The sequence below is a fragment of the Pleuronectes platessa genome, chromosome 4 (genome assembly GCF_947347685.1).
Source record: "Pleuronectes platessa chromosome 4, fPlePla1.1, whole genome shotgun sequence".
NCBI classification, from domain to species: domain Eukaryota; kingdom Metazoa; phylum Chordata; class Actinopteri; order Pleuronectiformes; family Pleuronectidae; genus Pleuronectes; species Pleuronectes platessa.
This window is the reverse complement of record NC_070629.1, coordinates 20,280,800-20,294,261: the sequence shown is the minus strand read 5'-3', so window position 1 is coordinate 20,294,261 and position 13,462 is coordinate 20,280,800. Positions and strand designations below refer to the sequence as shown.

Genomic DNA, 13,462 nt, shown 5'->3' with positions numbered 1-13,462 from the left:
ATGTATGACAGTACTTGTCTCATCAGGAGAGTGTTTCGCAGAGAGATTGTGACATCTAGTGGTTGGCAAACAGAAGCAGGTGAATTTGACTAATTAACGATGAAATAATCGAATAAAACATGTATTTTATTCCCCATATAAATTACTTTTCTTTACAGTTATACTTTACAAAGCTTCTATCTAGTGATGGCGAGATGAAACTTCATGAAGCATTGAGGCTTTCCATCCAATGGGCTCACCCATGGGCCGAAGCTTCATGGCGCTTCATTTGCTCTACTGCGCCATCAAGTGGACAATAAATGTAAAACAGGCAGAGCGATTAAAATGACGCCACGGCTATGGTGTGTGAAACTTTGAATTGAATAAATTAATGCATGATTTTTGTGATGCCAATACATAAATTGTGACCTCATTAATATGGTGATTGTCTTTATGATACAATGGCGGGGTCTAAAGGGAAAGTGGAAACAAATTGGGCAGAGGGTTGTGATGTGAATGTGCTTGTGTTACTAGGAATAACATTTAACACGTAAAATATTGACAACATTTTATTCAGTTTTATTTAAAAACGTTTCCACAGTGCTTGGTTTCAGGCGGTTTCTTCTTTTTGCAAACAAATGCGCAAGTCCCACGTCCACAAAATGTGAGGGGTCCATTGCGTTTCGCTGCCCCTTATATTTCGAATCGCACGCCAAGCCCGCGACCATTTCCTGACTCAGTCACGTGGTACAATAAGAGCATTTAACCCGAGACACAGAGTTTGAGCTAAACCGGAAGTGTGCCGCGGTGTACTGTCTTGGTTCATGAGGTTAATTCCCGCCCACCGCTTGCTCTGACCAATGAGAGGGGTCGGCTCCACATCCTGCAGGACCGCCTTAGTTCGCGGGAAACCGGCTGGTATCGTGATAGCAGGAGCACAATTGAGCTGAAGACGCAGCAGATTAAATTGGTACTAGACCACTCCGCCATTAATCGATGCGCTTTAAGCCACCGAGGCTACAAACGGCGCAGTCACACACGGTTCAACGCCGCCGTCTTCGAGCTAGCGCTGCCTCCGCTGCTATGCTAACACTCGCCCGGTAGCTAGTGTGTCACGTCTGCTAACGGGAAGAGCCGCTGCTACATGCGACTGGACGCAGAAGACAGCGCCGACAGAAGAGAGACAAAGGCGGCCGCCGCTGTCAGTCGAGAAATAGTCTCCGTTTAAGATGAGCTCGTTCAATTTGGACCGTTTTCGTTTCGACAAGAAGGCGCAGGACAGCGGCTCCAACAGTCCCGAGTCGGAGAAGGAGAATAAGCCAGGTATGTTAGCGTTAGCTTCCACTCCTGAGAGCCAGATGTGTCACACATGCTATCGTTAGCATCACTAGTTATGTCATGCTATTAATATGCATCCCCCCTCCCCCTCAAACGTCCATGTCATCGTATTTGTTTTGTTCGGAGAGCATTTTTTGTTGTGTTGACGCTGGACAGTCAATTTAAACACAATTATCTTCAAGGCAGCATGGAGGTACTAGTGCTGTGTGTTAGAAATGGTTGGAGACAATGTCAACCTACTCGTCGTGCTTCCAGACCAGAATCACATCATACAACAGCGTCGTGATGGGGTCGCACGTGACAACACAACACATACCTGCTCTTCAAGTTCAAGTATGATCGTCAAGATGCATGATTTATGTGAGGCCACTTTCTGGTCTGGGTCCCTCACATAGCCACCATCTTTAATTTGTGGTTTCCTTGAAAGGAGTTAGATGGAATCCAAAGAGTGATGCAGTCATTGTATTTACACTGTAAATATTGTGTCATTATTTAATAACCCAGCGCATAGTTGCCTGGTGTCCCTCTTACACTTGTAGTTGTGTTAAATAGAAAACAGCCATTATCACTATCGGTTTGTAATGATGGACTCCTACATAACCTTTAACATCAGAGGAGGGCAGCTGAACATAGCTGCAAACTTAGCCCCGTTCAGACCTGGTGTTGACATCCAGCCTAACAGATCTGATTATAAGTGTTTCAGGTCTTCGCAAATCAAAATGCCTGAGATTCGATCTCTCAAATCGCATTTGAGACGCATGTGGCCACATTCTCTTTCCTGTGTGAAGGATCAGCGGATGTTCTCTTACCAGCCTCAGTTTAAACAAATGTGTTACCATTCTCAGTGATTTGGTTTTTCAGCCACCACCGGCATATCAACATAGACCGCTACACAATGATTGATACTTTTCATAAATTGGTTACATTGTTCCCTCAAACAATAGCTGCGTGTATATGTCCATTCAGCCTCTCCTGACTACACTCACTCTCTATCTTTCTCTCTTTTGCTCGAGTGGACAAACAGAGAAACTCACACACACACAATTAATCATTGTCATCTGATTTATGCTTAAACCCAGACTTAGTTAAGACATAACTTGGATTGCATGAACACAAATGACAAAACATGGTTATTTGCATATATTGTGGAAAATGAGATCCACACAAGTCGTCAGAGGAGACTCTTTCTAATGCCATTTCTGAACATTTGATCTTAAAACTGTCCACTTGTGATTAGCTGCCTCAGGACAGATGTTAACACCAGGTCTGAGCAGGACCATCATAACCCAATTATTGCTGTGAGAGCATCTAACCACTTGTTTTTACCATGGTTTTCAGCTCAGATGAAGCGTGTCAAAGCGTCACCAAAGTCCCATGCGCGAGGAGTGGTTTACGAGGAAGTCCTTTCTATCGACTTAGAAGATGACGAGGTCCTCTCTGAACCAAAGACCAGAGTAACAACGGCAACAAGTATGAAATCCAAGTAAGTGTCAGCTAAAATGTCACCCTTTTCAATTGTGTCACATTCATGGGTATTGGTACTGTTTTACAGTTGTGTTGCCTTTCTTTCAACAGGAATCCAATTGGGAAACAGTCAGATCATTCGGATAATGAGGAGAATACGTTGGAGGAAAAAACAACCAGGCTTAAAGAGATGTTTCCTCAGATGACGAGGGAGGAGCTACTTGAGGTGAGGCACCTTTTTAAGCATGTAACACACGAGTTAAACTCCATGGATGATGAATGGCGATTTTCAGTTCGCTGTTCTAAGCATTATTCTGTTCTGTTTTCAGGTCATTGGGAGCACGAGCACATTGGAAGAGGCTGTAGATGCCTGCTTTTTAAAGGGCTCTGATAACAAAGGTAAGAAATCTCTTTTTTCAAGAACCAAATGAAGGAGCATCCTCAGTTCCATAAAGTATAGTTGTGGAAATTTCTCGATTAATAGAGGCTTCACGATGCGGAAGTGAACAACTCTGCAATGATGCAGTGACAGAACACAATCGATTTATGCTTTCCACTATGTCCAGCCACTACATAGTTATAACCACCACTGCTTCAGAATCAAGACAAATTAACATTAAAGTCTGGTCGTCCTGTCCGTGTCGGCCTCCTCCCTTTTACAAAAACTTTTTTGTAATTTACGGCTCAGTTGTAATAGTATTAATAATTCATATTTGTCTGACTGAATTTATGAACCGCTATAAAATTGTGAATACGATACATTGAAATGCATTTTTATGCTGGATTGTGACCTCTATCATAAATATGCATTTTATGGAGGAACTTTTTGTTCATTCTCAAAGCTGTTAGGCAGGAAACTTGATGCAAAACAGTAAATCTCAACCTGGTGCATATTCAGAAAAAATAAGATTTTTTTTTCAGATGTTTGAAATATTTTGCAGTAAAGCCACAGGGCTATGCATAAAACAACTACAGCTGTCTCACTGGCTACTTTTCTCATTAATATGGAACCACTGAGATAAATGGCTTTTTTGTTTTTCCTCAGCTCCGGAACAAGACCGAAAGAGAAAGCTGGATGGATCCAGCAGTTCTCAGGACAGTGGTGAGATTCAAGAGACCAAGAAAAGGAGAACGTCAGAGGTAAGATTCCTATGTTACAACCCCTCAGATTTAAATGATAATGGAATAATATGTACATATTATCACAGTTGAAATTTTAATTTTCAAGTTTAATGAAGATTATTGTATGATGAACCTACACAGCTGCAAGCGTTGTGTAAAGATCAGATTGATTGTGTGTTGAGGCTTATGATGTAAATAGCAGTGTGACAATTTGGGGTTTACTTTCCCTGCAAAGCACACATTTCAGTATTTTCTTTAAGACTTTTACATCTTAAAACAAAAAAGGGATCTGATGAAGGTGACGATGATGCCAACCAGCCAAGCTGGGAGAAGCAGGAAGCCATGGTGAGAAGACTGCAGAAAAAGTTTCCTGACCAGGACAAGGAGGTGAGGACACACTGACACTGTCCTTCTCTTTAACTCACAAAGCCATGTTGTTATGAGATTCATTTTAGTATAGTTTGATTCCACCTTCCTAAACGGATCATAGTCAACTTAACATGACAACTGTCCTATGGTTGTGACTGAACTTGATTCAGTTTTATGTGATGTTCCACTTTAATGTTGATCAAAACCAGCTTTCCAGCCGAAATTCCCTGTAGACAGGAGGAAAATTTGCCTTAACTTTTATTATATGGTGAATAAACAAATATTGACTGTTAAGATGATGATTTTTTTTTTAATCTTTCATCTTTTGTGTTAAATGATGCCTGGGCAAAGCAGAGCACTTTCTATCATCCTTTTACAGGTGCTTCTTTTGACTTTACCATCAAACCGGAATATGGTTTTCGAGGTATCTGGAATCAGTGTATTTTGTGTTAAAGCTCTCAACCTAATTTTAGGAGCTGCGGTTGGTTCTCCAGGAACACGACTGGAATGCCGAAGAGGCTCTGCAGGTTCTCCAGATGTTCTCAGACCCAGGTGTGAACACAACTTCTTTATTCTCAATCCAGCCACCTTTTCATTGACTTCATGTGTATGTGTACTGTTAACTTTCCTATGGTCCGCTCTTACCGATTCATACTTTTTTTTTTGTTTCCTGGTGTCAGATACCAGCTTCAGCGCACCTGAGTCAGAAGAAAAGAAATCCAGCAAATCAAAGAGTAAAGACAAGTCGAGCAGGGACCACAAAGAGTTTAGGCGCCACAAAGATCACAGAGACAGTACAAAGAGGAATGGTTATGTGAACTCTAAAGACCCCATAATTCTCAGTAAAACGGATGGAGACAGTACAGATGATACAGAAGCGTCAACAGCTGACAGTGAAGACGAATCAGACCAAGAAGACATTCAAGTTTCCCTACCCAACACAAGTAGAGCTTCCACTATGAGCACGTGGCTACAAAAAGTTTCTCACCCAGTGTCTTCCTCCTCCTCTGTCAAGAAAACAACCACCTCTTCGTCCCTAAAGCCTTCCTCTTCTTCCTCCTCCTCCTCCTCCTCCTCGTCCTCCTCGTCCACTGCCCAGATGCTTTCCAGATTTGCCAGTGGCACGAGTATAGCGAGGAAACAGGCAGCAGAGAGAAAGATACAGGCGCTCGCCTCTGAACCTGTCAGTTCTGAGGGGGAAAATGACGATGAAGAGGACACATTTAGCAGTGAGTTCGAGAGCTCTGATGAGGAGCTCGATGCTAAAGGTGCCATTACGGGAATAAAGAAGGAGGTGCTCAAGTATTTCCGGGAGGCATCAAGAGATGAGCTGATGCTGATCGCCGGCTGTTCTGTTAAAAAGGCCCTGAAAATTGTGGAGCTGAGACCCTTTAGTAGCTGGAAAAGCCTGGTGAGAGAACATGTCTCAAAACAAATCCATGAAATAGATACTGAAATATTGAGTAGACAACATGCAGGTGATTCCTTTATGGGAAATAAAACAGTTTGTACAAGGTATCAATTGGGAAAGATGAAAAACACAGCTACTGACAGCATCTATAGAATACCTGGAAACTGCTATTGTCTGCGTATTGAATCATAGATTTTAGTACTCTTTATTTAGTGAATTCTCTAATCCTCTTCTAATGTCTATTGAACAGCTAAATAACACATCTCATCAGCCTTTCAACAGTCCCTTTATTTCATACATCTATCCATTATCATTGAGAAAATACCAAAGGAAATGATGGACAATAACTATCACAGGATCTCCTGATGGAATTCAATCTTTCATATAAACCAAATACATAAAACATACAGTCACACTTCATGTGTGCTTTTCCAGATCATATATATCTTGAACGTTTTAAAACTGATAAAAAATATATATTTAAATAACTTACATTTTTTATAGAACCACAACATCTATTCATGCATGCGTGAAGGGCTCCTTTAGGTATGACCTTGGTTAATATGGCAAATACAATTGCATAACGGACCAGCTCCACTCTATAGGTGTCTCTCCATGAGACAGATATTGAATTATTACTTTGATAAGGTACTTGAAACACTATGTGAACCATTTGTTCTGTCCTCTTCAGGTTGACACATTTGTCAGGGCCAATGGACTGTCGGAGCATCTACTCGTCGGCTGCAGACTTGTCCTCAGGGAGCGGAAGATGGTGTTGGGGCTCATGTCCAAATGTAAGACTATTTCCTCAAAAATGCTCAAACAAGTGACTGAAGTGATGGAGAAGGGTACAGGGGCCATGAAACAGCCCAGAATACTCAACAGCAAGTGAGTAAAATGCACATCAAATTTAATTTATGAATATTGAAAATTGTGTCAACGTTAATTCAAGGCTACTACTCTTACTTCAAATGGGTTTTGGCAGCAAACTTAGTATGGAATTTCTCAGTTTGTTGTAGTTCTTTCTTAGCAGTACAAATATTAGAACACTATAATAAAACTACAAAAATTACTAATGCTGTGTCATAATGCATGGGTTACTGTTTAGTATATTTGTTTTCTTAAATGATTACTAGATGAAATCAGGACCTATTAGAAACAACTTACAGTTTGTGTTTTTATTGGTTGTCTTTCAGGTTACAGCTGAAGCCCTATCAGTTGATTGGTCTGAAGTGGCTCCTGCTCCTGCATGAGCACAAGCTCAGTGGTATCCTGGCTGATGAAATGGTAAGACAACCAACCTCGGACCCGTGGGAAGATTTGTTCTCAAGCCCAATGGCGTACTTTAATAGACATGTGAACATCAGTGCTGTGTCAGCATCACATGGCTTTGTGTCGATATGTTTCAATCTTGAAGGTGAATAAACAGAAAAGGAGAGGGGACAAAGAAATTGTTTAAGCTCAAACAGTAAGAGATTTTTTTGTAGTTTAGGAAAGAGGCACTATGGGTAAAGTGTGTCAGGATTTTTTTCTGTTTACAGGCATTGAATATGATCTGAAACGCAGTTGTTCAAAAATCTTTTAATGCTCGTGCATCTGGCTCCTCTTTTTTTAATCTTTGAGTTTGAAAGACTCTGTATCTCATCTTCCCTCCTCTCCTTGCCTCCTCTCAGGGTTTGGGGAAAACTATCCAAGCCATAGCGTTTCTGGCCCAGCTATACGAGAACGGAATAGAGGGTCCTCATGTCCTCGTTGTGCCGTCCTCTACGCTCGGTAATAGCCTCCACAAATCAACTACTTTGCTATCTATAGTCTGCTTCATAACATGTTATGTATAGCAAACAACATATATTTAGATAATAATGTTATCAGGCATCAGGGGGTCTTATACCTTTTGGCTATATGTAGAACTTATCTATTGGATATTTAATGTCAAAATCCTCATGTTTTACCTTGCGTCTTACTGTATCTGCTCCTGGCTTCTAAGAAAGGGGACAGTCATCTCTCTGATTGTCTCTAAGAATTATAGGAATGTTTGGACATTACTTCTGTATATGTACACACCTTCCTGAATCAAGCTTGGTTGTAGCAGTTACTGCTGATGATACAGGGGTTCTATTCCATACTGTAGGTGTGTCACGAACAGATTTTGACCTTACCTTGTGTGCAGTCTTAGAGAAGTCTGTTGAATAAGTACATAGTAATAAGAAAGAGAATCAAACTAAATGAGAGAAATGGATCTAGAACAGGAAAATCAATTAATGGTTGTAGCCTCCATATAAGAAAAAGGGCAAAGCACTCTGCACCTCACAAGCTTTTCCTCACAAATAAATTGTTCATTTTTGATTTATGCTTAATTAAATATCTCTGGCTTCTAGATAACTGGGTCAGAGAGCTGAAGCTGTGGTGCCCACGCTTCAATGTTCTAATCTATTGCGGTAAGAAATCTCTCAGTAAATGTACACAATGCTGAACCTGTGATGTAATGCCTGCTGTGTGCACGAGGAATTTTTTCTTTCTTCGATACCCTGCTATTGTGTGTACAAGCCGTTAATCAGCGTCGAACTCTGCTCATGGATTTTAACGAACAAACATTATATTCTTTCACACTCTGAGCTCTTGAGTTTGTGCTCTTGTGTTCTCTACAGGATCTGTGGAGGACCGCCGCTACCTCAGACACGACATCCTCAATGACAGATCTGATTTCCATGTCATAGTGACCACGTGAGCAAACGCGCAGACCAGCCGCTTCATATGTTACAGATCATTGATGTAAATATGCTACTTGAAGACCGGATGAGGAAAGCTTGTTTGCTTTGTTTTACAGATACAACTTGGCGATAGGAAACGATAACGACCGCAGCCTTTTCCGCAAGCTGCGTCTGAAGTATGCTGTGTTTGATGAAGGTCACATGCTGAAGAACATGAGCACCTTGCGCTACCGCCACCTCATGGCTATAAATGTGAGTTCAATTTGTAATGTATTCCCCATCACAACCATTCAGTGGTCTTCATGTCTGCCATCATGTCTTTAGTTGCCTTTCTCTCTGTTTTACAGTTTGGGATGTCTCTCTGTCTCTCTCTTCCTTTAGGCCGAGCATCGTTTGCTGCTGACAGGAACTCCTTTACAGAACAACCTCTTAGAGTTGATGTCTCTCCTCAACTTCATCATGCCCTCTATGTTCTCCAGCACCACGACACAGCTCACCAAAATGTTCTCTATGGTAAGTTTGTCTGTGTGTGAAGCACAGTGAGCTCAGTTTGTAAGGCCACTCCATTTGAAGCTACTCAAACAACACTACCTAGAAATATAAGCGAGTAATCTCCCTTTATTTGTTCAGATTCATGATCATCCATGGTGGTCTTAGTTTTTTACTTGAAATTATTGTAATATATATAGTATGAAACGAAGCTACGGGACTAGTTGAGCAAAAATGTGTCTCTTCTGTTTCAATCTGACGAAAGTTTTTAATGTTTTAGAAATCCCAAGACGAGCAGAGCCGTTTTGAAAGGGATCGTATCTCTCAGGCCAAACTCATCATGAAACCGTTTATCCTCCGAAGACTCAAGAGTGACGTGAGTTGATCTTCTAAATGAAGACTTGACGTTAAAATGTTCTCTGTTTTCTTTTTTCTCTCTTCTTTTGTCAGTTTATATCAATTGCTTCTCAGCGTTTATAAAAACGTTGGTTAATACCCTGTGTTAGTGTTTTAAATAACTCGTGATGTTTCCTTCCTCCAGGTTTTAAAGCAGCTGCCAGCAAAGGAGGAGAAGGTGGAGTCCTGCTCGATGAGTGAGAAGCAGCAGGTGCTGTACGAAAAACTCTTAAAAAAACTCAAGGCCTCCACCACTGGCGAGAGTAAGCCTCATTTAAATGGCTGCATTAGCGGCTCCCTTTTGTCAATAACGACATTATTTTGTACACAAAACGGAAATTAATGCATGGTTAATAATGTCTCTACAGAGAGGGAGCTGTGTAATGTGATGATGCAGTTGAGGAAGATGGCCAACCACCCACTGCTCCACAGACAGTACTACACCACAGAGAAGCTCAAAGCCATGAGCAAACTCATGCTCAAGGTCAGTCCCTATCCATTGTCCATCTTTTTTTATTAATTCTGTTCTTAACCTTCAGTTTGTATAATTTGAATTCTTCAACCATTCAATTGTTCATTATCATTTTACTCCTTCCTCTGTATTTCTCTGTTCCCATATTTTAACTGAACAATCGAATATACATTTTGCTTTAGCTCTTGACGGTTGATGTCCCTGATGCTTGCTGCTGACATCAAACTTGTACATGCGAGTTCTCAATAAAGGTTTCAGCTATTTTTCTGCGTTTCCTTCCTCAGGAGCCAACTCACTTTGATGCAGATGCGGCTCTGATCCAGGAGGACATGGAGGTGATGTCAGACTTTGATCTGCATCGTCTGTGCCAGCAATACTCCACCATCAGCTCCTACCAGCTTGAAAACAATATCCTGCTTGACTCTGGGAAGTTCCACTACCTCAAAGAGATGCTGGCCTCTCTAAAAAACAATGTATGTACTAATGTACAGAATCATGTGTGTGGACTGTGTGCGAAGGAGGAAAAGATAATTTATCAACATTTACCCCAACAGGGCGACAGAGTGGTATTATTCAGTCAGTTCACCATGATGCTGGACATTGTGGAATTGATGCTGAAACATCACAAGCATCGTTACATCCGACTGGATGGATCTACACCCATAGCCGACAGGTCAGTTAGAGTTGGGCTTTATCAAATTGTTGATATGGTTAAACCTTTCCTAAATGTCCCCCCTGTACAGTGGGATTTAGATGCTGAAGTTATATTATAGTAAATAAGTGAAGCATAGTCATTTTCCAAGCTGTAACAAAGTAAAAAAAATGTCAAATTGAGAAAAGATGTCTATTATTTCACTTTATGAGCAGACATTAAATTGTGTCACACATAATGACTAAAATGATTTCTTCATCCTGCAGGATTGTGTTGATTGATGAGTTCAACACGGACCCTGAAATATTTATTTTCCTGTTGTCAACTCGTGCTGGCGGCCTGGGCATCAACCTCACGTCAGCTAATGTCGTGATTCTACATGACATCGACTGCAACCCCTACAATGACAAACAGGCAGAGGACAGGTGTCACCGTGTGGGACAGACCAGGTTAGATGTAATCTATTACTAATCCTCCTGTCAAAGAAATTACTTCTTTTGACTTCTAACTTCTACTTATCAGCAGTTGGATTGAAAGAAAACATTGATGTTATATTCTGAGATTTGGATGTGATCCAAATCTCAGAATAAGACCATAAACTATTAATTGCTATTCTCAGATCTCATTAGAACTGTGCTTCATGTATTAATTGACTGTAGAGACTAAACATACTTTCTTGTGTGTCAGGATTGTGAAGGTGATTCGGCTGATCAGTAAGGGCAGCATAGAGGACTGCATACTGCAGCTGGGACAGAGGAAATTAAAGCTGGAGCAGGACATGACTGCTGCTGATCAGGGTGAGGACTCGCACGCACCTACACACGCAGACCACCCTCTTTGATAATCACCCTAAAATAAGTGTAGTTTGAGATAATTAAGTTAAAAAGTGAGTTAAGTTTCTAATGTATATATAACTGATCAGAGGAGCACTACCCGTGATCGCGCTATCCTTTAATCTGGCCGTGTTAACTTTTTGAAATTGTAATAATGTCATGTATTCCGTATGATGACGACTGGTTGGTCAATCTTTATAAGCTGTAGACTGTACCTTATGTTATTGGTTGCAAAAGCTAATATCTTATTACATTGTATGATGTCTGATATTGACGTAACTTACAATTATATGATATATGATGGGGAATAAGGAGAATTACCAAGTGCTTCACAAGGTAGAGAAATAAAACGGACGAGTCACAAATTCATCAGATTTTAAAAAGACATCAGTTACCAACAGTTTCAGATAAAACTAATTTAGTCTGGGACAATAAAAGATGAATACATAAATAAAAGAAAAAAGACAGTTCATAGAAAATATTAATCACAGTAAAAAAAAACTGTCCAATAAAGTTTATCTTAAGAAAGGATTTAAAAAAGGTTACTGAGTCAACTGACCTGATTTCCTCAGACGGAGCCTCAGGGCCCTGACTACAGACACTTTGTCCCCTTTTAGCTTTCCGGTGAGTTTCTGAAACAGATGAAAAGGAAAACGAATAAAAGCAGAGGCATAATCATATTTGCTAAACTGGTGGTCGCCCCACATCTTTACTTCAGCTTAATCAGCTGATGGTAACTTTTCACCCCTTTTACGCACTTTGACCTAAAAAAGCAACATGTAGGCTCCAGGTCTTAAGCATGACATAGTGGGGCCATGTATCTTAGCTCTATCTTGTGGCATGCAGCTTTCAAATGATCTGACTTGAGATAACTTCAACATAAACTCCTGAAATAAAGCACTGTTTGTCCTTCAGGTGGTGAGGGGGTCATACCTGAAGATATGGCATCTTTACTCAAAGCTTCACTGGGAATGTGATACACAAACACATGAAACCTGAGATGTTTTTGAAAGCATTCCTTTGATCCTGGCCAGAAACTACTGAGAATCATATGCTGCAGGTTCTGAAAATGAATTCTGATTGACTGACTGTGTAGCGTGCTAGCTGTGCCTGAAACACAATTTTACCTGCTCTGAGTTTATGTTCTTACTTTGTCTATGAGACCAGTATTTACAGAGAAGGCTGAACAACAACAACTTAGCCTTTTTTATTAATATGCACTTCACATGTTGCGTATAAGATTCCAAAGTGTAGAAACGTGAAAGAAAGTGGTTTTAAGAAGCCGTTGGGTACTGAACATATAGACTGAAACAAAGTTTCCATAACTGAAGTGTTGTGAACAAAGCCTTGTGTCATATATACATTTAGATAACTGTACTGTATGCTGGTTAGGACACTGAGAAGCCTGATGAAATATTCAGAATTGTTTTATGGTAATGATTCTTTCACAATAGGTGGTGCTCTGAGAATGGCACCTGACAGTGTTGCATCCTTGTCATTCCAGCCAGTGATTTTAAAACACACTAGTTTACATCCCAATGTTTTCATTCTATTCAAAACTATTTTGGCACTTGTGGTTGCATTGCAATTTCAGCCAACTATCTGGAAAATTTACTTCTGTCCCCGTTAGTTTAATGTGTTGATTTTCATCTTTCAAGCCCAGTTCTTTTCCTGTCGGAGACTTGTCAAATTAATTAAGAGAATGTTTTTACGTTAAGTATGGTGCTTGAATTAGTTTCTTTGAGTTTTCGAGCCAAGCAACAAAGAAGATGATTTGAGGAATCAGCTGCTGCATTCATGTACTGTACAAGTGGCTAATGTGTTGTAAGTGTACAAGTGTTACTGTAAACGCTTTTACTAAGTCGTTTGTATGATTTCTAGATACCTGTTTAAACTTAATAATAAATATTGGAATAAATGTGTGTGGTTATTAGTATGGGGATTCAGCAGGAGGACCAATTGGTACCTGGATGAATTATAATGAAAGAAGTGCAGGACTTAACAAATCCTTTTTACCACTGACACATGCTCGACCAATCACGAGTCAGTCTCAGCTGTCACTTATGAGGTTTCACCCTGTTTTTATAGCAAAGACTAATTAAATCTAAACTAACCCGAAAATGTACAATTAAAAAATACATCAATGTGATATGAACTAACTACACTGACCGAACCAGTTAACATTGAGGAGATGGGCTGTTGCCAGCCACCAGGGGGACATGGAGA

General features: G+C 40.4%; 1 protein-coding gene across 2 annotated transcripts; it reads left to right on the top strand.

Annotated features, from left to right (window-relative positions):
- Positions 1–855: 855 nt before the first annotated feature.
- On the top strand, positions 856–13,154 carry LOC128438762 (SWI/SNF-related matrix-associated actin-dependent regulator of chromatin subfamily A containing DEAD/H box 1A). Of its 2 annotated transcripts, none has more exons than XM_053421452.1 (23): positions 856–1,302; positions 2,656–2,800; positions 2,893–3,007; positions 3,111–3,180; positions 3,827–3,921; positions 4,189–4,290; positions 4,746–4,824; positions 4,953–5,683; positions 6,375–6,571; positions 6,880–6,970; positions 7,357–7,456; positions 8,062–8,121; positions 8,332–8,407; positions 8,511–8,646; positions 8,776–8,907; positions 9,164–9,259; positions 9,425–9,542; positions 9,648–9,763; positions 10,036–10,224; positions 10,306–10,424; positions 10,670–10,852; positions 11,091–11,200; positions 12,152–13,154. In XM_053421452.1, the coding sequence occupies exons 1-23, from the start codon at positions 1,209–1,211 to the stop codon at positions 12,211–12,213; spliced, it is 3,216 nt and encodes a 1,071-aa protein (XP_053277427.1). In that variant the 5' UTR covers positions 856–1,208; the 3' UTR covers positions 12,214–13,154. The 2 variants fall into 2 exon arrangements, with proteins under 2 accessions (XP_053277427.1, XP_053277428.1); XM_053421453.1 differs by having other exon boundaries at positions 882–949.
- Positions 13,155–13,462: the final 308 nt, after the last annotated feature.

Excerpts from the sequence above, each read along its gene's own strand:
- LOC128438762 (XM_053421452.1), top strand. The coding sequence starts at position 1,209 with ATGAGCTCGTTCAATTTGGACCGTTTTCGTTTCGACAAGAAGGCGCAG. Across the intron at positions 6,971-7,356 it reads GTATCCTGGCTGATGAAATG|GGTTTGGGGAAAACTATCCA; the intron begins GTAAGACAACCA and ends GCCTCCTCTCAG. Across the intron at positions 10,853-11,090 it reads CACCGTGTGGGACAGACCAG|GATTGTGAAGGTGATTCGGC; the intron begins GTTAGATGTAAT and ends CTTGTGTGTCAG.